At 39.4% G+C, this 25,996-nt stretch overlaps 2 protein-coding genes across 5 annotated transcripts in view; one reads left to right on the forward strand and one right to left on the reverse strand.

Annotated features, from left to right (window-relative positions):
* The window catches only part of macrod1 (mono-ADP ribosylhydrolase 1), a 173,817-nt gene that overhangs the window by 70,642 nt on the left and 77,179 nt on the right, over positions 1 to 25,996 (reverse strand). For both annotated transcript variants that reach the window (XM_084718996.1, XM_084718997.1), the window contains exon 4: positions 5,094 to 5,123. In XM_084718996.1, coding sequence (XP_084575122.1) covers positions 5,094 to 5,123 — 30 coding nt within the window. The remainder of the gene's footprint in view (positions 1 to 5,093; positions 5,124 to 25,996) is intronic.
* flrt1b (fibronectin leucine rich transmembrane protein 1b) overlaps positions 15,527 to 25,996 on the forward strand; it is a 46,725-nt gene continuing 36,255 nt past the window's right edge. The window contains exon 1 of one of the 3 annotated variants that reach the window (XM_084718995.1): positions 15,527 to 15,601. The gene's annotated coding sequence lies outside the window, so the exon portion shown is untranslated. Of the gene's footprint in view, positions 15,602 to 23,404; positions 23,688 to 23,716; positions 24,043 to 25,996 lie in introns of those variants that run through there. The other 2 variants (XM_084718994.1, XM_084718993.1) reach the window with 2 other exon arrangements.

Below are 25,996 nucleotides of genomic sequence, written 5' to 3' on the forward strand. Positions count from 1 at the left end.
CAGCTACAGCTAGCAGTTACACAGAGCCTGTGTTGGTGATTGAACCAAGTCCAGCAAACCAAAGTGCCACTAAAGCATTTGAAAGTATGGCTATACTGCTATACTAAGGAATAGTTCAGGCATTGTTCATTTTAAGCATACAGCGTAGCTATAGCAGCTACATTGTTTAGGCTACAAAGATATGCTGTAGCCCACATGTCAGGGCTACTGCAGCTACAGAAACACCACATGGACTGCTGTGATTGGTCGGCATGGGCTGCTTGTGTTTCCATCTACAATAAAGACTGTTAATAATGAACACACAATAACTGTCAATAACACACAGTAAAGCCATCATCAAGGCAAATCACCTGCTAGATGTGATTATGGCTCTCTACTGCAGTGAGAGACAAAAGTAATTTGTCACGTTACTTGACATATTACTGTATTGCTTTCGGATCTTTTTGGCGGCCCTGTTGAGCTCCAAAGTTGAACAGCTGATCCAGTGAACTGTTAACACCCAGAAAACTTTTGTTGTTGCTGTCCAGATGTCAGCTGTGGTGGAAACAAAGTCGACCTCTCTGAGTGTGTCCTCCAAATTAGATTCAGTCACCACATATTCTCTCTCGAGGAGCCAAACGAACACAAAATAATGACAAAAGTTTGGCCTCTCTACCTCCCCCTTATCCTCCATCCTTCATGTAAGGTTTTGGTTAGCAGCTGATGTGACCCACCCTGACCTGCTGTGCATACACGTCATCATAAAATAGCCTACCTAGATCAAAAAGTAACTCTGAGTTATCTGGATTAGTAAAACTGTATTGTAATCACTGTAATCCCTTTCACTTCTTATTACTGAATAAAGTAATAATACTGTCCAACACTGTCTGCATTGCAATGTAAATGAAAAAAACAAATGTGAACACAGTTGGTGACTTCAAAAGAAAAAAAATAACTGCCGAATTATAAATTAAATTCTACAATGTATCTTAATTAACCTTTTATTAAATCAGGTGAATCCCATCCATGACAAGATTCTCTTTAAACCCTTGAATCAAATATAATTAATTTCACTGAAATCCAGTCAACTGAAATTTTTTTGGGAGTTTGTACCAAAGCACCACAGCTACACGTAGTTTTAAGACTTTCATGACTGATGCTAAAACATACGTTATTCATCTTAAATTTGAATGTTCAGATCTGAACACATAGAGTGCCATGAAGCTACAGAATGATGAAAAACTTAGGACCCACCCTTTGACAAAGCATGACCAGAAGGAAACTTTAGGCTCAGTATACTTCAGTAAGTTCATTTGGATCCAAATGGTAAACTGTGATGACAACTTCTGTGCTTCAGCTCCGGATTAAATAGGACAGAGCGGTTTTCAGAGCTTGGTTATTGTGGCTTGAAATGTGATAAATATGTTTAGCCTCTCCTCCCTACAGACTGCTTATATTTTACTGACGGCTGATGACATTTGTGTGCAGGTCACAAACCTGTGGAAAAACACTTTAATGCACCCCACATCCCAATGGTACATACTGACATATGGTGACCTAGAAGAAGAACCAAATACAAACTTCAAAGTGTGAGTCCTGGCTCTATTAATTTTAATGGCATTCATTAAAAAAAAAAAAAAAATCAAACTAACAAATATATATCTAATATATATCCTGACAACTGTCTGGCTGACTGAACCTCCAATCATCATTTAAGTTTTCTTTTCTATTTGGAAAATCAATCAAAGCAGTGAAACGCTGAAATGGCAGAGACGCTCTGGAATAAATGAGCAACTGCAGCCAGTGGACATAAAAAAAAAGGTTAATTTCCTGCCCTTGAGTTTGTTGTTGATGCGCTGCCTGAGCTCAGCACTCCTCCAGATTGAAGTGCGAAAACAATGTCGGCAGGTGTGCGTTTGATCTAACTGAATGACATTTACCCAGGAACCCTTGAGACTGAGTAGTAAAGCACTGTAAAGACCTTTTGTTGCCTCACCTCTGATAAAAAATAAAAATAAAAAAAACAGCTCACTGAAGCTGAATGAGGAAAGCTTGGTTACTCAGTACAGAGTGTGATCTTGGCAAATCGAGGTGTACACCTTGTTTTTTCCCACTCGGCTCTGCTCTCACATCTGTCTGTTATCTGTTGGACCTTCACTGCTTTCGTCTTTCTCGTCTCCTCGCTGTAACCATCGTCTCCCTCCCATCTCTACTGTTTGTTCCATTCTTCCCCTCGTCTCTACCCTTACCTCTCTCTAATTAACACCTACTGTAGGCTCGAGCAAACCCCCGAGGACAGGGCTGGAAAGAGAGACAGAGAGATGGAAATAAATAAAATAAGAAAGAGATGAGAGAAGTGAGCAGGAGAGAATCTGGCATAGGGTGCCAGATAAAAACAGAAACATGATGGTGGTTGTTGGATAAGTAGCTTCCTCCAGCCAGTTGCTGGAAAAACTTAAAATGAAACAGATGTTGTGGTTAAATTTAACTGAATGGGATTTAAAGGAGTACTATATAGCAATCACATGCCCAAAAATAGGCACTACAGTCCAAATAACGATTTCGAGTCATACATGGTATACTAAATATGTTTTTTACAAGTTGTTTCTCCCATCCTCTTGCCTCCAGATGTGAGGAAGCTCAGGCAGGCCGCAGGAACTTTGCAGGAGCTCAAGACAAGTGCAACATTGTGAACTGACAATAACAAGTGTCAACAACTTCTGCACTGTATGGCTGGGTTGCTTTTGCTGTACTTTAAATTATGCTGCACTAAACTTTTTAACCAGCTTAAAGAGGAAAGATAACATTTAAATCTCTTTCTCTAAACTAGGGCTGCACAATATGGTAAAAAAAAAAAACAAAACAAAAAAAACAAGTCATATTGCGATTATTTGACCAAGTTGTGATTGTGATATGCAATATGATTAGCAGGAATGATAATTTTTGAAAAAAAAAATCTTGATGATGTGACATGTTTGTGGTCTGTACCAAACAAACATGTTTTCTTTCATCTGGAGAGCAAGTTTTTTTTTGTCCAGGACATCTCTGCTGCACTACAGTACTTCATTATAAAAGTGTTTTCTCAATTTTCCTTTTTCAAAAAAAACGTGATTTGTTTTGTTTCTATAATTTGGATATGACGTGGCCATATTGTGATTTTGATAATTCTGTGATTAATAAGCAGCCCTATTCTACACTTTCTACTTTTTATTTATTATACTTTAACTCCAATTTAAAATTTGGTCCAGTATCAACTTTGTACTTATTCTGGGGGTTTAACTATTAAATCGAGCTGCCTTTTTGAAATGGATTGAGCAAAATAAATCAAGGTTCTTGAATAGTTCAGGGACAAGTTCAACACACTTTAGTTTTACTTCAGCCAACAAGTTTTTCTCATAGGAGGAGAAATTGAAGCTTCTTTGCAGAGCCATCATGACGCAACACGTATTTTATTTATTTTTTTTTATTAAGCTAGCAAACAATACAGCAACTTTGTTTTCTTTTTTTTAACTCTTTAGCTAGCTAGGAAACAATGTAAGGTTTTGTTAAGTAATACAGAGCAACCAGACGTTTAACAGTTTTCCCTCGTTCTTTTATACTTAGGGTCCCAGCAGTACTCTAACTTATTGTTTATTTACTTTAATTTGGATGAGCAATCATCTCCATATTGATTAATTCCAGTTTACATGACTAAACCTGGCTTAAGATTCGAGATTAGTCTTTGATTGTGCATGAATGAACACAAACTCATTCACCAAACATTCTGCAGTGATTTTAGGTCTAATTACTGTGAAACAAGCAAAGTAAAACAATTATTCCAGCCTGGAATAGAATTTTAAAAGGACAGCTGTAGTGTTGCTTGTCAAAGAAGGGAATATTTCAACTTTGCACGTTTCCTTGATGTCTGATGGCATATCAGGGTCATTTCAAAATAAATTAGAGTAAATATATTACAGATTTCTTCCTTAAATAACTAAAACAGAGCGAACAACATAAATATGCTTTCAGAGGTCTGATGCATGTACACGTTCATGGCCTCTCCAGAAACCATCTGTCTTTGTAGAGCCATCGGAGACTTGAGGACGACATCAAACGACGCTGTAGATCTCGAGCTGACTGCATGCACGTGTGAAGCCACAGGACACAAGAGTGTGTGCAGGCCATTTTTATGGCTCCAGGCTCAGCTGGTGTATATCAGAAAGGGTGGAGCGCATCTGTGTGTGTGTGTGTGTGTGTGGACGCTGAGGACGTACTGCTTCAACAGAACACTTCAGGCAAACAAATGCACTTCTGGAGGCAGGCAAATGCAATGCCTTGAACTGATATAGATACACATGCACACATGTACATACAGGTGTGCCACAAGAAACTGTACGTCACCATGGAGACTATGAAGCAAAAACACATGAATGGACACACGCATACAAATTGAAAGGTTGAAAATGGAAGTGGGCTGGTCTGAGAGGCTAAAGCTGTTTGCTCAAATGAAGAAAAAGAAAACAACCACAGGCAAACTCGGCACCCAAATTTGCAAGCATTAACAAACACACCCGCACAGGTGGACTGGAGTGTGTGTGTGCATGTGTACATGTTTTAGTGAATGCGGCTGCCGCATTAGTTGTACAGATTTATTACGAGTATCGATTGAGCATGGACGTCCAACATCACGCGCACGCAGCAAAGTACTGAGTCAACAATACACTGAAAAATGACTGTTTATTTCCACAGCACTTCACACCCATAAATTATGAACTATCGACTTTGCACCTGGGCGTACACACACACACACACACACACACACACACACACACACAGAAACACGGGCAGACAGACAGACGCGGCGCAGCATGCAAAACGCACCGTGAACACCTGCCACAACAAAGAGGTACCTGCTACCAAACACAAAGACAAATACAGACAGACACATAAAACACTCGCGTATACACACACACTCTTCAGCTGGTACACTACACTGATTAAAAGAACGCGAGTTTAAATTATTTGGTGTCCAGAGACGACCATTTGCACCACAAAGCTGTACTATTAATAACGACAAGTAGCTTGGCAAGCACACAAACACACACAACCAACGGAGGAGACAGGTTGTGACTTACCTCCACCTCCGCCGAGCAGAGTCTTGTTGGCTGAAAGAGACGAGACAGAGCAAATATTTATGAGAAAGACTAAAAACATCACAACTAGAGGTGGAATAATTTATCTATGAATCAAACTGACTATATAATGTTCTCTGCTTCCAGCATCTCAGACGTTGCTTTACATTAGTGTGACTTCATTATTCTTTGGGTTTTGGACTGTTGGTCCAACAAAACAAGACATCAGAAGACATGAAAAGTATCAAAGTATCAATACTTTTTCAATACCTCATGTTTAAAAACAACAAAATACTAATATTTCATAGTATCAAAAGTACTGAAGCTCTCGTGAAAAGTGATCTAAGTGCTCATTCAAATGTGGCTGGCAGCAAAACCAGACAGTATTCAGTGAGTTTTTCTGTACCAGCACCGTCTGCAGGTTCATTTCAAAAAAAGAAGAAAAACATGACCCTATTTTGTACCTGAGATCCTTTTTCTCTTGTTGCTGTGATTTTGTTATTTTTATACTAATATTGAATCAAAGTTTAAAATTCTGGTATCCAGAAGATATCACCCCGAGAACTTGTGATCTGCATTATTCACAAATTGAATGAAAACTAAATAAATAATCAACATGACAGGGTTTCTGAAGGCTTCAACAAGTTAAATTTAAGACTTTTTAAGAACATTTTAATACCATTATGAATGCAATGTAAGAACTTGTGTGATGAGAAGCATTTGCCGGTGGCTTTGCTCATGTTTTTATCACCTGTAAAAACTGTATTTCAGACATTTTAAGGCTAAAAATTTTGATTATTGGATTCTAGACTTTTTAAGGACCAGTGGAAACACTGAATGAAATGGAACAAAACTTCTGAATAAAATAAAAATTGCAATCCTGATCACAACCACTCGACCGCTGCTGAAGTCAAAGTTGTATTTGTAGTTTTGATTTCTTCACAACAGAGAGAAATCTTTCTCACAACATCCAATCTATGTACATCATTTTTCAAGAAAAAAAAAAACAGACATTCCCTGGTTCCAGCGCCTCAAAAGTGTGTGTTTTATTTTTTATGCTTTTCTGTTTTGTATAATTGAAAATTCAATATCTTTGGCTTTCGGACTATTGGACGGAAAAAATAACACATTTGAAGACATCACACTGGGCTCTCAGAACTTGTGATGAGCATATTTTCAAGCTGAATAAATAATCAACAAATTAATCAATAATGAAAACTGTTAGTTGAAGCCCAAATAAAAACTAATAGAAAATGCAATACTGACCAGAGATGAATTCAAGGCCGCATCTGGAGTCTTGATTGCTTGTTTTGTGAAAGAAAAATCACTATGTGGCTCCTTCTAATCAACGTAAAACTAAGAATATTTTGTAGCCATAGACTGGGCTCTGCACTACCTTGACCTTTCACCACAGTGTTAAAAAAAAAAACATTACATGACCTCATCACTGCATTTATTAACCGCTTAGTTTAGAACATCTCTTCATTTGCAGCACTGTGTGTGTGTGTGTGTGTGTGCGTGTGTGTGTGTGTGTGTGCGTGGGTGTGCTGTTCACAAACTCTGATCTCCCAAGACTTAATCAAGTTTTATATTTAATTGGGTGAACTTCTGTGTTCTAAAATAACTTGAGGCTTTTCCTTTTATTTACTTGCTGCGGGGAAAATGTGTCTCCGCATTTGTCCTTCAGAACATAATTTGTTATTGGTGTCAGCGTTTCTCAACAAGAGCGGTTCTCAATCCAAGTCCTCGGGGCTCGCAGTGCTGCTGGTTTTGCCAACCGGCGAGTTAATTGCATTCACCTGGCATTGCAGGTGTAACTCAGTCCCTGATTAGATGATAGAATGAGAACCAGCAGGCTCCGAGTCCCGTCAATGAGGACTGAGACGCATTGCGCAATAAGAACGAGTAGCTTCACTGCCTGCAAAGCTAATGAATAAACTCACGCTGAGGCTACGGTCCAAAGGAAAATAAACAACTCTGTGAGAAGAAACAGGCAGGCAATATGGTTCAATTTATCTTTTAGAAATGAAAAAAGTCAATCAAACAACTGCTTTATACCTGGATAACAAGAAGATTAAAGTAGCTCAAATAAAATAACAATACAATCAGAGATGAGCAGTATTTCAGTTAAATAAGTTTAAAATACATATTTAGTGCCTTTCGCACCCCACGCACATTGTTGGCAGCAGCAGACATGGTGTGTAAACTGTGTAAACTAGACTTCACTGGGCTTTTGTTGCCAGTGCAGATATGCTTGAGAACATGGACTAAATATATGTTATGTGGCTGTATATCAAATGTAGACCACACAGTGTAAGTTCCACGTCAGTTGAACTATTTGTGTTACACAAGACTTACTTCCTGTTGGCAATAAGAGGTGCTATGACTATGATTCAGTATTAGCCTCGTCGGGACTGGACTTTTATCAAACATGTGAAATTTGGAAAAGATCTGACACAACTTCACAAACTACAAAATTCACAGCCTCACCACAGACACAGTGTTCAATGAAAACACAAGTTTCACAACACAATCATCTTCACGGCCTTAAAGCTTTTCTGACTAGACTTTAAGTTGATATGGTCACCTACCTAGGAGAAGCATATCTAAGTATCGAACATGTAATTTCCTGTGCCCAGTAGTTGGCGCTTTGACTATGACTGAATATTGGCATATAGATGTCATCTGGCCGGGACTCTCATCAAACATGTGGAGTTTGGGATCTTGAGATTAAACTGACCAAATTTAAAGTCAATTTGAATAATTCGGAGGAGTTCAAGTGCAATGCCTGTAAATTGTAAAAAAAAATATGTAGAAAAAATGCTCACAAAATTCAAACTGGCCAACTTCCTGTTGGGTTCAGGGTATGGCTCCAAAAGTTTTTTTTTTTTTTTTTTTTTTGTACATCTGGACTTTGGAAATTTGAACCCACTGAATTTTGTACATCTAGGTGAAACATACCTCGAGGGCTTCTTCATAAGTAATTAAAATAAAATAACACTGTAATCAGAGATAGTTCAACTAAATCTATTTAAAATATATAGTTTATTACTTTTTAATATATATTTTGCTGGGCAGAAAAAAAATCCTACCCCAAACAAACAGGGCGCAGCGTACTGCCAGTAGTGGGAGCACTAGTTGTAATAATAATAGCAGTAGTAGAAGATACTGACAGGTTAACTAGCTAGTTGGATTTCTGTGTAGCTAACATTAGCAGCTGTTCTGTGTAGCTGATGTTAGCAGCTGGTCTATGTAGCTGTGTGTGTTGCTAACACTTGTGGCTCATCTGTGCGGCAAAAATTAGCTGTTGGTCTTGACTGTAAATATTTACTTAAATTAGATGTCAAGTCCTTAAATGATGAGAGCGTTTTCACAGATGAAGGCAAAACTAATAATCCCCATTTTTACTAAATGGAACTGCAATCTGATTATGTATTTTTTTAATCCATAACTGTAATGGAGCACATGTAATCAGTTATTCCCCAAGCCTCTCTGAATATAATGAGCTCTTTTTCCAGCAAGGCAAGTTGAGAATTAGCAGAGTAGCCTGGCTGACCAATGTGTCCAAAATCATTACCTTCTCCACTTGAACGTGTTTAAAGAGTGTAAATTGCTGGCGGTGTGATAAGGCTGGCTGCGGATGCCTCTGACATATGCGATATGCAAGTGTTTTTCTCACCCGCATATCCATAAACGTGTGGAGTCAGCAGCGCTAGCCCGAGGACATCTGCAGTGCTCTCAGAAAAAATCTAACCTGACCACAAAGTCATAAAAATCATGTTTTCCAATTCTTTCACTGCTCAAGAGATCCAATTTTGGTTGCTGTGACCATGTTAGGAAAATCTGATAAGCACATAATCTCTCTCCGACCGTTACAAAGTTACGTCAGAACACACAGGGGACGTCTCTCATTTTAGTTACTCTTTGCCAGTAGGCATTGTGCCAATTGGGTACGCACTCAGATAGTGTATCTGGCAAGTTGATTTTAGAGAGGGAAGAAGAGAGATTAAATCCCACAGCTGTCTTTCCCTCTCAAGAATCCTCTCCTCTTCAACATTTCCACCTTCCCCCGCTGCCTCATTAATGGTAAAACCCACTTATTTTCAGCCTTTAAACACACTATACTTCTGTCTCACTAACATCTCCCAAAGTGGATATCTGAAAATGTACAGCTCTGTACAGTATGAACTGAAAAAAGGCAGTCACCTAATGTGACAGTGTGAGATTATTTCAGGTGCACAGCTTGTTTAAGATCTTACAGTGAACTGAAATAAAGCTCATTCGGATGTAAAAACTAAGATAAATAAAATGTCTCAATTATGTCTCCCATTCATCCTCTGCTGATTAGCTGCAGGCTGTACATAAGAGTTATATCACATACTGGGTCTTGTTAATATTCGTCCATGTTTACTAATACGCCCTAGGCCGTATAAGAACAAAAACTCCTCAGTGGTGAAAGGTTTCCTTTTTAAAGAAAGACAAATCTGCTTGAAGGAGGGATGCTGCACTGGACCGAAACCACAGCTATCACAGTGTTGGTGGTGGTGGAGTGAACTGGTGAGTCCAGCTGAAATGCACCAGCTATTTGTAAATCAGTCACTAATGTGAGTTTGTATCTGCAAAATCCTTCCTCGGTTCTTCGCAACTAGTTTTAAAGTAGTGATTTACTATAGACTGGGTAACAGAAAGTCAGGCAGCAAGTCAGACTTTAGTAAAGTGTAAATCAGAGTTTCGAGGAAACATCTGTTGTGCTGTTAAATCTGAAGCAATAAAGCATGCAAACAGTAAGTCACAGTAGCGCCACAAAGCAGCTATATAACTGCCAGAAGTAACAGTGTTAGGGGACAAAATGATATATTAAACATAACTTTCAAACCTATAAAAATAAAGGCAGTAGACTAATTTTTGATTTTTGATTTGAGGGGAGATGAGGGTGGATGCCATCCAAAATGAACAAAGCGCTTCCTCTTGTTAACCTGCCATCGCCAGTCTCCATCCCCTTGTAGCAGAAAGATGTTTTTAGTTGAATATGTTCGTCTAGTCTGCCTGACTTATTGATGACTGAGCGTGTGATGTGCAGATTAGAATCTGAGGCCCTGAACATAGCACTGACATGTCGGCAGGCAACCTGTGTTGTGTACTGATCAATACATGGAGCTGTCCATGGTGCTGAAGTAGCAGAAGGATCTGGAATTCCTCTTTCTCTCAGTCTCTCAGTCTTTTGTTAGTTTCATCTTGGGGCAATTTAAAAATTCAGAACCAAAACTTGAGTTGGTTCACTGCTGGTGGGTCGCCAGTGGCCACAACAACAACAACAACAACAACAACAACAACAACAACAACAACAACAAATCTCCAACTGATTGTATTTACTTTGTGTGTATTATACAAACATAAAGAAATATGTGTCACAGTAAGTACTAACCAGTGCTCTTTGATTATCTAGTGTGGTGAGATTAGCATTGCATTTTGTTATCTGAGGAATTTTTGTCGATGCGTGTAATATACATGTAACTCTTAAAACTTTACTTACTACTTTACTTAAATCAAATGTCAGGTCTAACATCTTTTACAGCTCAATCTAAACAGATTATGTACATATATAATCAAGCTACCTTTTGTTTTTGTTTTTTTTAATTGGTCCAGTTACTTAGGTAACAGTTACAACTGGCGGCAGACCCCTCCTAAGTCCCGCCCCTTTTTGCTCTGCACTCCAATAACTGTTGAGATGTTTGCCACTCAAAAGAACCTCGGTCAAATCTCTCCTTTCCTGTTTCCATACAAGATGATACCTAACTAGCTAGCTAATGGTTACTATAGATTAGCTAGGTAGTTAGCTAGGATTTTGCTAACATTAACTAGCATACATACCTAGCTAGGTAACAATTGATGTAGATTAGCTGGCTATTTAGCTTGGATTCTGCTAACATTAACTATCAGATGTTACTAGCTAGCTAACAATTGATCTATATAGCTGGCTAGCATTTTGCTAACATTAGCTTACTTAAATGTGACTATATATAGCCTGTTGCTTCTAAGTACTTCAAAATTTGGGTTTTGTACTCAACAAAGAGAAGCCTAGCAGCACATAGCGTATCTGTGCTGAGACTTAGGAAGGACGGGACTTAGGAAGGGTCAATTAGCACCAGCTACATGCTGCTAAAAGTGGATGGTTGATTTACGTCACTCACCAGCCAGAAAAACAATGCTAATGTAGCTAGTAAAATTTGAACTTTCACTAGTTTTTTTTTTTTTTTTTTTTTGCACACTGCCTGGCTGTTACCTCATAACAGCCAATCTCTTTCTAAGAACTGCAGTAGTTTTAGTGTCCCTGCTTGTTGCATTTACTGACATGTACATCTCTGAAAAGCTTGTGTAACAGACTCCAGGTACATACTGGCAGCTGGTTTTACTTTCATCTCCACATGTAGGGTGCCGCAGACATTTAAAGTCATTACAGAGGGGTGAAAAGAAAGAAAGGTTTCTTATTTGACACCTACGGTGTGGTAATTTTACCTCTAATAATGTAGTTTTTCATTGCATGTTATCAGTGTTTTAACTTGGAACATGGAATATTCTGAGTAGATGACAGATGTCATTTGGGATCAGCGGTTGCCTCAGCCACACTCAGAGACTAAAAGGTTGTCACAGTTTCACTACTGTGCTAGGTGGATAAATCTTATTCAGGGAATCATGAAAATAACACTAAGATGTTCCTTCAGTGCACTTTGAATGAAAAGTACGCCCAAGGATGCTTTCACTGTTATATGTCAGTTTATGATGTTCAATGGATTTCAGGAAATGTATTTTCTCACCCACTCTCCTACTTTCTGCCTTGTCTATGTCAGTTGATGTCCAACATTTCCCATAATAATGTCATTGCGTAAAGTACAGAGAACACATTCACACAGCGATAGTTCCTCCAGTCAAGAAAAACATAACATGTTTTATGGCTCTATTGCTTTCTTGATTACTGAGGCTCTCATCAGTGCAGAAATCTGTATCTCTGCCTCCTCTGTGATGGATTTCTCCCAGTAATTCTGCTGCAGAATGGTGTGCAAAAAGAAGTCCCCTTTTTCCTTCTGAGGGAATGACACCAAAGCCTGGCAGGAACTGATGTTTTAGATTGATGAAATTTTTTTTTTCTCTGCAATCACGCTCCATTGTAGCTGCTGAAAATGTCTCAGTGAGGGGACACTGTCTGTGTTTGGACAGCTATCAGCAGGAATAAGAAAAATATAGCACCAAATGTGGCCACCAAAATGGCTCCAGAACAGCAGAATGGTATGCATGGAATTATGTTATTTGAATGCTGAAAATTGCAAAATTGCAAAAATATTTATCAATTTGAATAAATATCAGTCTGAATAAAAGACACATAAAAAAGCAAAACATGGTATGTCATGGCCCTCAAATGAAGAGCTCGTTGGATTGTCTACGCAAACATTCAAGACTGAAAACAGCCCTTCGAAAAATAAACGCTATGATCCAGGAAGTCCAGTTTCAGTGATAGTGTCATCGCTTCAAAGGCTTGTCAGACACCAAAGCACTGGGCAGCAGTTGAGAAGACAAGTAAAGGAAGGCAAACCGTAGAAATGTAGCAAATCTTACAGGGTAAGTGTGGGCATAAATGTGTTTGAGTAGCCAACACAGCACCTTGTTCGATGAAGCTGTAAAGTTGAGCCAAGTTCAACTGTTTTGTCCGACTGCCACTGTTTGCCGGAGCCACCTGCTCCTTTTTCAAAGTAACAAAAGGGCTGTATTGTTTTTTTCAAGGAGGGGTAATGTTGGTCTAAACACGGCCTCACAGTGTCTGAAACCCCCTCACCCCCCCACACACACCTTTCTGACGTCAGTCTGGGGCGGCTGCATCTAACATTTTTTGTAAATGTCCAAAATTGATAATAATGCCCACTTCAAGAAGCAATTAGCCAGGTGTGCGTAGGTGTGAAAGTAGGCAGGATTTGAACTTTTTTCTCTCAAGCTCTTTTTTTTTACTTTCTGTAATGTGTCCAACTGAGTCCAACACTGTGAATGTCTTCACAGAGAGACAGTCCAAAAGTCTGCACCATTTTCCCCATTTGTACACTCAGATTAATCAAGACAGGCAAACAACACTGAGCTCTTGTCTGGTTGGAAAACACGTTGTGCAACCTAGTTAAATTAAAGCATACTGAACCTTTGCAGGTTTACTTCAGTATTTTCTTATCTGGACCCTATTTTCCCACGTTTTTGTGTCTAAGTGACAATTGGGGACAACAATACCGAGGGAGAGTACTGCAGCCTGACAGAAGTAAAACTAAACTATAACATAATCCCTCCATACAAGTGCACACCATCAAGGTTAAGTTCACTAAAAGAGCTTGTTTATGCCCCTTATAAGTGTATGACAACATTATAGAAAGGATCCATACAGAGAGACTTTTCAAAAGAGCAATATGTTTTTTTTTTTTAAAAAACCACACTGTGCTGCTTTATTGTTCTCACCAAACTAACTCAACTGTAATTTCATCAATGTCATTGTCTTCTTTCAAACTCGACAGAAACAAAATAAAACTCACCAAAAACTTCTTGGCTCATCTTTCTACTGTTCCAACAATCACAACAATCTCTGGTTTGGTTGTAATAAACCCTTAATTCACAGAGGTAGATGTGAAAATATTCTGAGTGGCCTTTTTACAAATTGCCAAAAGCTAAAGAAAGGAGAAGCGAATGGACCACTGCAATTCACAGGAACAGCTGAGTTCAGGCACCGAGATGTAGATTTGCAGTTGCCAATTTGTGGCGGGGATGTTGGATCAAAATCAGGCACATATAAATGTCAGGAAATCCGATTCTCAGACACACGTCCCTGTCCATGAACCCCTGTGTCTTTGACAAGCTGTAAGGATCACTGTTGAGTCCTTTAATTTATGCAGATAATTGAGTTTTGCAGTTTCCTCTATTAAATGCAGCCATGTTGCAGGATGTTTTGCAATTCAGTCTGACTGAGGGGGCGTGTCCCAGTGGAAAAGTGACATCATTGCATTATTATTCTCTATACCCAGTTTCAAAAATTGTTGTCAACATTAATCACTTAGACACAAAAACGTGGAAAAATAGGGTCTAGGTTAAGAAATACCGAAGTTATCCTTTAACAATGCTCGTCTCTCTGTCTATACTGTCTTTACTTCACTGCAGCATCTTAAAAAATTTATCCAACACTAATGCAAGGTTGACTGCTTGCCCTTCCAGCGGTGTTACAATATACTGCACTTTTGCTATAGTAGGTACTAGGAACACTATACATGAGTTCATAATCATATACATGGTTGGCTGCCCAGGCAGTTCAGAAGCTGTAATCCCACATCCTACTCTCATTTTATTTTACCTTCCACAGAAGGTGCGCCAAGTTCAAATTCAAGTTCAACTTTTACTTTCCCTGATACCAGCACAGAATTAATTTTTATTTTATCTCTCCACTTTAAATTCATCTTGCTTGTAATCTTTATTCATGGGATTATATAATTATTAAGATTGTCTTATGTAAGGTACAATAGACTGGTGATAAATTATCAATGATCCCATGTAATACTGCAGTTCTCTGTGTAGACACATAGGTGCTTGAGAGCAGGCTGTGAGCCCTGCGGTGAAACAAAAGCATCAAAGCAACCAAACACTCATGTGTATGCACAATCATGCAGCCGCAGACACGCGGACACACACACACACACACACACACAAAAGAAATATACAAGCGCACGCACACACAGAGGGGATGTGAACTCTAAGACATGTGCACGATCGCACATACAGTGTACTTGCCAGGCACACAATGCAGACAATCGAGACAGAGTTTAGGTAACCATGGCAACGGCAAAGCCCAAAGGTTTGTTACTGAAACCTAGTTAATTATAGAGAGAGAGAGAAAGAGAGAGCAATGTCGATACTCGAGGGAAAGTGTTTCACCATCTGTTAAAACCCACATGTATACCCGGTCGAGTGTACATCGAGTGTGTGTGTGTGTGTGTGTGTGTGTTTGAGGTGTGTGCACACACTGGCCACAGTTGTTGCACGGGCAAAAACAAACACACACACACACACACAGCTCCCTTCTCCTGTGGTGATGAATACATGGAGGCTAACAGTTGCTTTTTCTTATTGGTATTAGATGACTAATTGGAATAGTTAATGGTGAGCAGCTAAATAAAGCGTGCTAGCATCTGCTGCCGACACACACCAATTATCGGTGTGGGGAAGGGATCAGGGTGATAAGTTATACAACTACATACAGAGCAAGGGAGGGAGAGGGGAAGGAGGGTGAGTAAGTTGACAGGGGGAGAGTGGAGGAGGAGAGTGCGAGGTGTCAGGGGGGACGGAGGGAGGTGCTCAGGGAGGGAGGGGTGACGAAGAGTGAGTGAGAGAGACGGAGACAAAGTGAAAGAGAGTTGAGGGTGGAGAAGGGAGACGCAGGACTAAATTTGCCGGGAACATAAAACAACAAGATGGAGTGTACTTCGTCTTCTTTCTAGGTAAGTAATCACACTGAGGGGGTGGGGGGGGGGGGGGGGGGGGGGGGGGGGAAAGGGGGTTGGGGGGGGAGACATAAAGAGAGGTGTAGAAGGATGAAAGGCTGGATAGATTGATGCATCAGTGAAGGACAAGAGCTAAATGCTTAAAACCTTTCCAGACAGGGGAGGAAGAAGTTGGCTAAAGACAGACTAAAAGAAAGAGAGGATGAAAGCGCTCATTTGCTGTTTGGCTCAGAGTAAAAATTGAGGTTTAACCACCTGTGAGTGTGTGTGTGTGTGTGTGTGTGGGATTATGTTAAAAGTCAGTAGTAGTGATGATGCTGATGCAAAAGCTCTGTGTTAAACCTTCTTCTGCTTTTGCTTTTTTCCCGTGGCCCTCCATCTTATTTTTCTTTCTCCGTGCTCTCCGCTCCCTCTCTCCCTTATTCCCCAGGCCCCAGTGCAACCTGTTTGTGTATTCCTCCCTCTCCATCCCTTTCTGTCTATTTCTTTCTCTCTCTCTCTCTCTCTCTTTCTGCTACCCACTTGTCCTTACCACCATTACACGTCTTTCGGTCATTTAATTTCTAGACATGGTTTAGTTTGTCCACTTGAGAATGCCAATCAATTTCCTGGTGTCCTTATGGAAAAAAGGACAAAGCTGCTGATAGATGCAGACATGGCTCAACATCTTTATCTGAGATTAAATGTGATTATGGTACAGCTTAATTGATCCTTAAGATGAAATAAATCACTTTTTCAACAGCAGAAGGATAAAGATTAAAAGAGGAAACTGAACCTTCAAAAATAAGAAATTTAGATTAAAGAATTTGCTGTCAATGACAAACCAGCTAATTAAGCTTTAAAACAGTTCAAGTATTAACTAATGGTTGTCTCACACTGTGCATGAAAACAACAATCCAGATCAATGCAGAGAAGCATAATTACTGCAAGACTACAAAAACTATTTTAATAATATACCAACCATCTTAATTTTTAATAGTCTGGATCATTTGAAGTAGGGTTGTATGAGGAACTTATCAATAATCAGTGTATTACCTGCAGTAGATGGCACTCAAAGCTACACAATGTGCTGCTGTGGACAGCGTCAGTAACAAAATATATTTTAACCACTTAAAAAAGGTCCACCTAAAAAACAATATCTGCTTAAGTGTACTATATTTAGAATATTTTCACCACAAATCCTCGCCGTCAAACAACCTTTTCTGACAGGTAACTGCAGTTATAAATGCCAAATAGCGCTCTCTCCAAACCAACCAAACTCCATTGGCAAAATCAGTATTTTACCTCAGGACACAAGAGTTGCTGGTCTACTGCTGCCTCGATCTGTTAGTTTGTTTGTGATACTGAGTGACGTCAGCGAATCCAAACTAACAGTGAAGTCACACAATAACAAAGACAAAGAGACAGATCAAGGCAGTGGAAGCATTGCAATGCCAGTGTTCTGAGAGGTAAAATTACTGATTTTGTCTATGGAGTTTGGTTGGTTTGGAAAGAGCAGTATTTGGCCTTTATAACAGAGGTTTCCTGTCAGAAAAGGCTGTCTGACAAGCAAGGTAAAGCAGTGAGAAGATTCTAAATATAGAATACACTTAAACTGATAATTATTTCTTTTAGATCAGTCTTTTTTTTAGGTGGCTAAAATACATTTTGCTGCTGACGGTCTACACAACAGTTCATTGATCAGGTTCCTGCACCAGGACTCCGCTCTGTTTCTCCAAGCCATCTTCTTTAGGTAAAACAATTACTACTGATAAGCGCACAGGTGTCCAAATTCTTCCCTGTGATGGGTCACTGAATAAAATGTGTTATATTTTACAGAAAATTTCCATTCCAAATCTAAAACAAATTCAAATTTCATTCACAAAGATTACTGTCAGAAAATCATCTATATGGTTTGTTTTGGGCACATAAATCTAAAATGAAAAACACCTTTTGGTGTTAAGTTGAACAGCTGTATTGTCTACTTTTGTAATCAAGAGTGGAAATGACTTCAGCTCATCATATGTAACTCATACAATCTCACCTCAAATAATCTGAACTATCCCTTTAAGATGTGTGTTTTATTGGGTTTTATTAGCCCTTCAGCAAATGCTCCGCTGTCAATGTGCTTCAAGCTTTCTGCAGTCTTATTTCCAACTTAGATTAATATAAAAGACGTGTATTTCACCTCAAGGTTGTGTCTTTGACGTATTGAGACCATGCGGTGAACAAAGAGAAACACTGTTTCATCTCTACAACACAACCATCTCATTGAATTTGACTCTGTGATGTTGCTCTGCAAGAATCTACATGAGAGGCTGAACAAAAAAAAATCTACAGCAAAGTTACTTGAACTGATGTAATTAATGTTCCAGTAACATGTGATGTACCGTAATGTTGCTAATTACATATATGTTGTCACCACGCGTTCGCGCCTGCAGAGACAACGTGACACAAGGCAGCTGTTAGTCACTCATTTCAAATTCATGCTGAGATCAGGAGTGAGTGAGAGCAGGAAGGTCTCAAACAAAAGAAACAGCGGAAAGTTGACGAGAGTTCAGCTTCATGCAAATGAGTAGGGATGCGGTGGCGAAATGGCCAACTGAAGGGTCGATGTATTCACTTTATGTTCCTCCACTGTAAACCCTCCTGTGACTGCAGCTACTACAACAGTTGGCTACAGTTTGCGTACTTCCTCAACAACTCAGGACAGAAATGCCCAGCAGGCACACTGGCAATGAGAGAGAGAGACACACGGATACTAACAAACAACAAGTCGGTCTAAATGTGTGTAGCCAAATCAATAAATTATAACATTATCAATTAGGGATGGAATAATATATTGAATATTACAATAAAAACATCTCAATATTTTACTGACTGTGATAATATGTACCATAACATTACATGGGTAATTATTTTATTGTATTATTTAAATTTTATTTTATAAAAGGACTGCTACAGACTGCTCCTGCTGTATTTGTTTTGCAACTGTACAGCATTTACTGCCAAAGACAGTTCATGCCATGCCAATTTTTTGCACATGCTTAAATCATAGCTGCTTATTTTGCTTTATTTCATTAAAGAAGGAAAGCAGAAGGATTTAAACTTAAGAGGAAAAGCAAACTTTATGCAAACAAAAAAATGCTGCACACATCAGATTTCATATTTAATAAAGGACTTTTTCTTTTAACATCATATTAAATGTTGTATCATGGAGTTTATATCTTTGTATTATCGTACCCTAACTTTTTGGTATCATTTACATCCTTATTATCAATAATTGACAGACAGCTTTGCAGATTTGATTGTCAACAGGTGGAGAAAGGTGTATGGATTTTTTCTTTTATGTGAGTATTTTTATTTAGGAAGGCTAAAATGGTAGGTGGATTAATTAAGAAAAAAAATATTCGAGTTTCATTATTAATATTTGTTTCATGTTTTAGCTGTTGGTAAAACCATGCAAGTAATTTAACAGCACTGAGGCTGATTTGTGATTGCAATTTGTAATAATGTTTTAACATTTTATAGAGTAAATGGTTAATTAGTGATTTAAAAAGCGACATTTTAATCTATAATGAATAGTTGTAACTCCTAAGAGTTTCTATAATTGTGCTCAGGCTGGATGTAGACATGTTTTCAGTTTGCTTTTTATTTTAGCTGCAGCGGTCTGTTTACTGAATTGTTGCATCTTTGTTTTGGTAATTCCTCTGGGTAACTCAGTGACTTAGTGGCCAATTTGTTATTCAGCGACTCTCTAAGGTACGACATGATGCTTCTGCAGCCCTGCGGTGTTAACAGGTGGAGCTGTTGCATGCATATCACACATAAAGCCCCACCCCTCCACCTGTGAACAAAGAGCTGTGTGAATTAAAAAAAAAAACAGACACTCGACAATGGTTGAATTAAATTGTCTCAGATTCTGTGTGCCAGTGGAGGCTGTCTGTACTGATACAGTATCACAATGCAACACAATGGCAGGTGATATCAGCCTGTTGCATCACAGTCTTAGAGATTATTTGGCTCATTTTGTATTCAGGCCGTATCACTCCTCACGTACAGTGCCTCAGCTGACCAGATATCACCCAGATGTTCAACAGGTTCAAAACCTTTGAAGGGCTTTTTGCTCCAAAATTAAAAGAAAAACTACAGTACTATTAATCCATCTGTATTGTTTTGGTTTGGGATGCTGAGTTTTAAAGATATCAGTTATAGAGACATCTGTCTTCTTTCAAATAAAATGGAACTAGATGGCACGTGGTGGCATGGTTCCACATCTTTATCTGAGATTAAATAAGATTACAGTTTGACTAAATTGATCCTTAAAAGGAAATAAAACACTCTAAGTTATCAGAGGAAGATAAAAAATTAAAAGAAGAAACTGAACCAAAAAAAGAAATTACTGAGATAAAAGTGTTAAAAGGGAGAGTTCACCCCAAAATAAAAAAAAAACACATTTGTTCTCTGTGCTAATGATGCATTTGGATTGATTTGGTGTGAGTTGAGGTGAACTTGAACATACGAGTGCACACATGAAAATATGTGACAGTTTGCTTTTTACTGGTTTTCTGAGGTCTGACTTGTTTAGCGTCTATGTGATGTTTGCTCAGGTGAGCACAAAATAACCACAGTGCTTTGCTTACAAACTTCTAATCATCAGCGCTAAAAGGTCTTTTGTTTTAATATAAAAGTTGACATTTACTTTTTTTTCCTCACCACACACTCCAACTACAACACAGTCATCACATCAAATCAATATTCAATGAGTCTCTGAGTCCGAATCATATCCTGCCCACACCACCTGTTAAAGACCTGCTTGTCTAACTCTAATCTGCACCACTACACTGTTTTTCTTATCAATTGTTGCTTATATGAATGTTTTGCATGTTTTGATGTTTTGTTTTGAGACCGCATGCTTTAACCTACTTTTACTTAAGACAATAATTGCCTGCACAGAGCTATTAAATGGATACCATCAGGGATAGCTCGACCATAAATTACAGTAATTTAGCACAGATGCACTAATAGCTCCTGTAGGAATATGACTGCTATTTTTCATTAAGGAAACTGTTAAACAGAATAAAAAAAATAAATAATAAATACAAACGGATTTTAAAATGATGCCCCATTATAAGAGTATGCAATTAGCATCACCATTTGATTTTGTATGATGGGTGAAAAAAGCATTAAAACATAATGTAATGAAATATAATGATATCATAATCAATGTGTATAAGAGCATACGACTGTAGAGGTAAATGAACACTTTACTGATAAAACTGATGTCATCGTGTTCATCCTCATTTCACATTAAAATATAAGAGGGCTGCAACTAGTGATTATTTTCATTATCGATCATTTAACTTGTTATTTTCACGAGTAATTTAGTCTATAAAATATAAAAAAACTAGGAAAAATACACATTTTCCTAGAGCCCAAAGTGCTGTCTTTAAATTGCCTCTTTTCTTCAACCAACGGTCAAAAACCCAAAAACTCTTCATTTACTTCAATAAATGACGAAGAAAAACAGCAAATCCTCACATTTAAGAAGCTGGAACCAGCAAATGCCTGACATTTTTGTTTGAAAATGACTGAAACAATTAATTGCTTATCGAAATAGCTGGGTACTAATTTTGTTTTGATTGATTAATCAACTAATCATCGCAGCTTGAAAATATAAAATGGTTTATATAGCCTAGAGCAAAGTATAATTTGAGCAGTTTCTAGTAGAGACTGATCAAGAAGTCTGACAATGCCTGATATATGTTTCAGTGTACATGCTGACCAATATTTATGGATGTATGAGGTCATTTATTAACAGTACTGACATTAAATAGAGCAGTGGAAAGTCTGTAAAATGTCCAGCTCAGCATAAATCATGGTCACAATTCTTAACTTAAAAAACTATCTGAGGAATCCTTATCAATACTTTTTGTGTCATCTACAATGCTTATGAAACAGGGCTGCAGCTAATTATTATTTTAATTATCAATCTCAATTATTTTTGTGATTAATCATTAGTCTATGAAATTTCCAAAAATTCAGAAAAATGCCAAAGTAACATATCAAAATTGCTTCTTTTGTCCCACAAACAGCCCCAAACCCAAAAATTATTCATTAAATGACAAAGAAAAGCAGCAAATACTTTTACATTTAAGAAGCTTGAACCAGATCAAAAAATGAATTAATCATAAATAGGACTAGGCAACTAATTTTCTTTCAGTTGACTAATCAATTAATCTACAAATCACGGCAGCTCTGAAATATAAAATGTTTATATACAGAAAGAGCAGTTTCTAGTCTAGACTGATCAGACAGCTTTCATAAAATTAGATTAAAAATAGCAATATATCACTTTGCTTAAAGTATCACAATATATTGAATCATAACCTCTGTATCGTGATATGTCTCATAATGCCAATACACAGCCCCGATGTTGGACAATATTTATAAATGTATGTGGTCACAATTCCAATTTTTTTTTTTTAAGTTATTTGAGAGATCCTCATGAATAATGGTAGTGATATATGTTTATTTGTAAAAGTGAATATCCTCCAGAATATAAGATACATACAATATTTCTTTGATTTTAAACTCTCAGATGCTGATACCATCACTGGATCCAAACATCCAGCATCAGCAGGCTCTGGTTTCTGCTGTCAACAGTAATATTGTCTCATTCTGAATGTGACTGTGAGTCGGACTATGAACTGAATCTGACTAAATCCTGACAAGCTCTCTCTGGAAGAGCGCCAGAGGGTGCTAGTGGTGCAGCTGCACCCGCAACTAGGGCCCCGAGGGGCCCGCACGAGCCCTCCACAGCTGTGCACATAAAACCATGTATGCATGTGTGTTTGTGCGTGTGTGTGTGTGTTAGGATGGAGTAAGGGTGTGCCAGTGTTTTGCACCGGCTCTGGCATGACCACGATCTGCCAGTGGAAGCTACATTTAATATTGCTGCGTGTGCAGCACCCAAAGGGCTAACTGGTAACTCTTTTGTGAGAGAACTGCCCAAAGGTAATAAATGCAAATTAATTGTGAGGTGTGAGGTGTGCCTCGTAGGCAAATAAAAATCATTGGTCACAAAGTCCGAATTAAAACACATCAATATCAGTTGAACCAGCATTGACTCTCAGTCATTAGCTGACAGACTCTCCAGCCTACAGAAGGAAGCTGTCTCTGACTCCCCAGTCCTGACACAGTGACACCATTAGTGTTACATTAGCCTTTGTTTTAATTAAAACTCAAACTGACTGTGACATATAGAGCCCCGGCTTCTTCTTCTTCTTCTTCTTCTGCACTCCTGCCAAGTGTGAGAAACCTTTCTCCCTCTTTCCCTCAAGGACTGAAATCCACTCATTTTCCATCTAAAAAGCCCCCAAACTGACTGCATGTAGGCGGCCCCAGAGCACCACCACCAGCTATACACACTCTGACTCTGTGTGTGTGTGTGTGTGTGTGTGTGTGTGTGTGTGTGTGTGTGTGTGTGTGTGTGTGTGAGAGAGAGAGAGAGAGAGAGAGAGAGAGAGAGAGAGAGAGAGAGAGAGAGAGAGAGAGAGAGAGAGAGAGTGTGTGTGCACCTGTCAGTCTAATGCTTGGTGAGTTGTCGGTAATTGCTGGACCGTGGCGACCTTCTGAACCCCTGTAACGGAGCTCAGAGAGCCACTGTAAAGAGTACCCCACCACACAAACACACACACGCGCGCGCGCACACACACAGAGAAAACAACGGCGCAGCCTCGGCGATAGACGAAGAAGAGGAGGAAGAGCAAGAGGAGGAGGAGGAGGAGGAGGAGGGTAGACCGTGCGCTGGAGGCGACACCTGTCAGCCGTTACTAAACACAGTTGGTTTATTTTAACAGACCGAGGCGCCCTGAAGACTTTGCGGGATAAACCGAGGTGGAAATAGAGATTAGTCGCACCTTTTGGCGCTGTTTTGCGCTCGGGGAGACACACGGAGCGTTTTGAGGAGCCAGAAGAAGGAGTGTGTGTAGCTCTAACGTTATGACAACCCGTTACTGGAGTTGAAGTAGCGAAGTTGACGCAGGTTAGATGTCGGCTGATGGGAGCAGAAAGAGAGAAAAAAAACGCGACTTTATCAGAGGTTAGTCTCTCTCTCTCTCTCTCTCTCCCTCTCTCTCACACACACACACACACACTCTCATGCACACACACTCGCGCTGTAAACACATTAACCCACAGCGGAGCCCAGAGTGAAACAACAGGGTGGGAGATAACTAGTGCTCATCGCGGAGCTCCGGAGCGGCTGCACACCGACCGACTCGTCCTCCTCCGAACGTCCGTCCGTTGTGACGCTTCGCCCGGCTGTAGAAGGTGCTGCTGCCCGGGGACTTAACGGAGCCGCGGAAAAAAACGCATCTATTAAGTTGAGAGGATGATTTGACAAGGATGCCTTGAGGGAAACGAGCAGGAAAGAGGCAGAGAAATGGATAACAAAGGTATGATGTGTGTCGGGTTGATGACTGTGCATGAATTCGCAGGTTACTGAAAGGGACTGTCAAGCTCTTACACTGCTGATATTGATGCTATCAGGCTTTTTTACACTATATTTTTTTTTACTATGCATGTTAATTTGTGCAGCTACCTGCTGGACCAACAACAAAAAAAAGAAAAAGTCAGATTTAAACAGCAGGGCTTCAGAGAGTTACAAGCAGAGAGGGAGATTAAAGTGAGAGATTATACTTTGTAAAGAGATAGAATTCCCACTTGCATGTTTTCCTCTCATCTCTCCCATCGCTCTTTCCTGCTCCCTCCTCCCTTTATCTCTCATGTGAGCAGCAGTGCGTGTTTTTCATGTGTGTTCACTATAATTGCATGTGGTCTCCTTTTCTATGTGTGTGTGTGAGTGTGTTTGTGTTTGTCAGAAGGGGCCAAGACTGTCTCCCAATGGACATGCCCTTCTTACATGGCAATGTTTGCACCCCCCACATCTCAAAACACACACACACACACACACACACACACACATACACATACACATACACAGGGGGCCTGGGTGCTTTGATGTTGTGCAGGACACCAACTACACTAAAAACACACAAACAAAATGTTGCGTCATGCGACTCATTTCAGCCCAAATCTAACATCTCTCACTGGATGTAAACACAAACATGCTTCTGCTCGCTCACACACACACACACACACACACACACACACACACACACACACATACACACACATTTGCACACATATACAGTACATATATATATTCACAAGCACAGGATTAGCAGTCATTCTGGGCCATATTGAGACAGCAGATTAGAATGAGATTCTCAGGGCCAAAGCAGTACAGAACATGGGATTAAAAGAAGAAAGGCAGCAGAAATGGATGGATGGAGGGATGGATGGATGGAGTGATGAACAAGGGAAGAGAGTGAGAGGCGAAGAGACCAAAAGGGGGGCAAGAGAGAGAAAGAGCGAGAGCAGCACAGAACATGAGATTAAAGTGTAATGTCCTAGAGAGGGGGAGAGAAAGAGAGAATCCAGGGCAAGTCATGCAGTTAGAGGGAACTGCACATTGGCAGAATGTGGAGAGAATAAAGAAGAGGAGAAGGCTGCAGACACTCTTTCTCTATCGCCTCCCTTTTGATCTCCTCTTATTCACCCATCCGACAGCAGGAGAGAGGAGCGCTGCTTATATAACTCTGCATTTGAAACACAATAAACCAAGAAGGAGGTTTGAAGGGGGAGAGAAAAAAAAAACGCCACAATAGGCATCTTACAGATTTTTAAATTGCCAAAGAAAATTAAAAAAATAAAACCTGGGCACAGAGGTGCTGCCATCAGTATCGCCTCTGTGCCTGAACGGCAGTATTTTTCATTTCCTGCAATCTGTTACAGGCATCATTCATCCGAACAAAAGGGCCGTGCTTACACCTCAGAAACAGACTGCACCTGTGTGAACCTCAGTCGACTGAGCTTCTCTTAAGTTTTTAACAGCACAAGACATGTTATAGAGCCAATGTATTCAGCACCATATGTGGTCCTTCAGTGAACTGAAAGAATTATTTCTCACAGATTAGTCCCGTCTTTTAAGCAGCTTTTAGTCCTCGTGTATAAGTATTGCCGACTTAGCTGTGCAATCAGGTTGCTGATGCCAATATCAGGCCAATATCAGGCTAATAGAAGGTGTCTTATCGAGAATTACCACAGAATTACAATAAGAACCAAGAGCCTGACTCCCTATCTTTTTTTAAACAACCAATAAGGCATTGAGATCTTCTTCAACAGAGTATAATCCACCAAGGCAATGAATGAGACTATTTTGTAGAAGGACTGGATTGATTCTCTGTCTAGATTTTATTATATTGATGCTCAGTACTAAATCTGTACTGGCAATGAAAAGTGCCATAGATGGATGAAGCTGATGCCATTTATTGGAAAACAATTAAT

Source organism: Lutjanus erythropterus, chromosome 5, assembly GCF_056507025.1.
Source record: "Lutjanus erythropterus isolate fLutEry1 chromosome 5, fLutEry1.hap2, whole genome shotgun sequence".
In the NCBI taxonomy this organism is placed as follows: Eukaryota; Metazoa; Chordata; class Actinopteri; order Lutjaniformes; family Lutjanidae; genus Lutjanus; species Lutjanus erythropterus.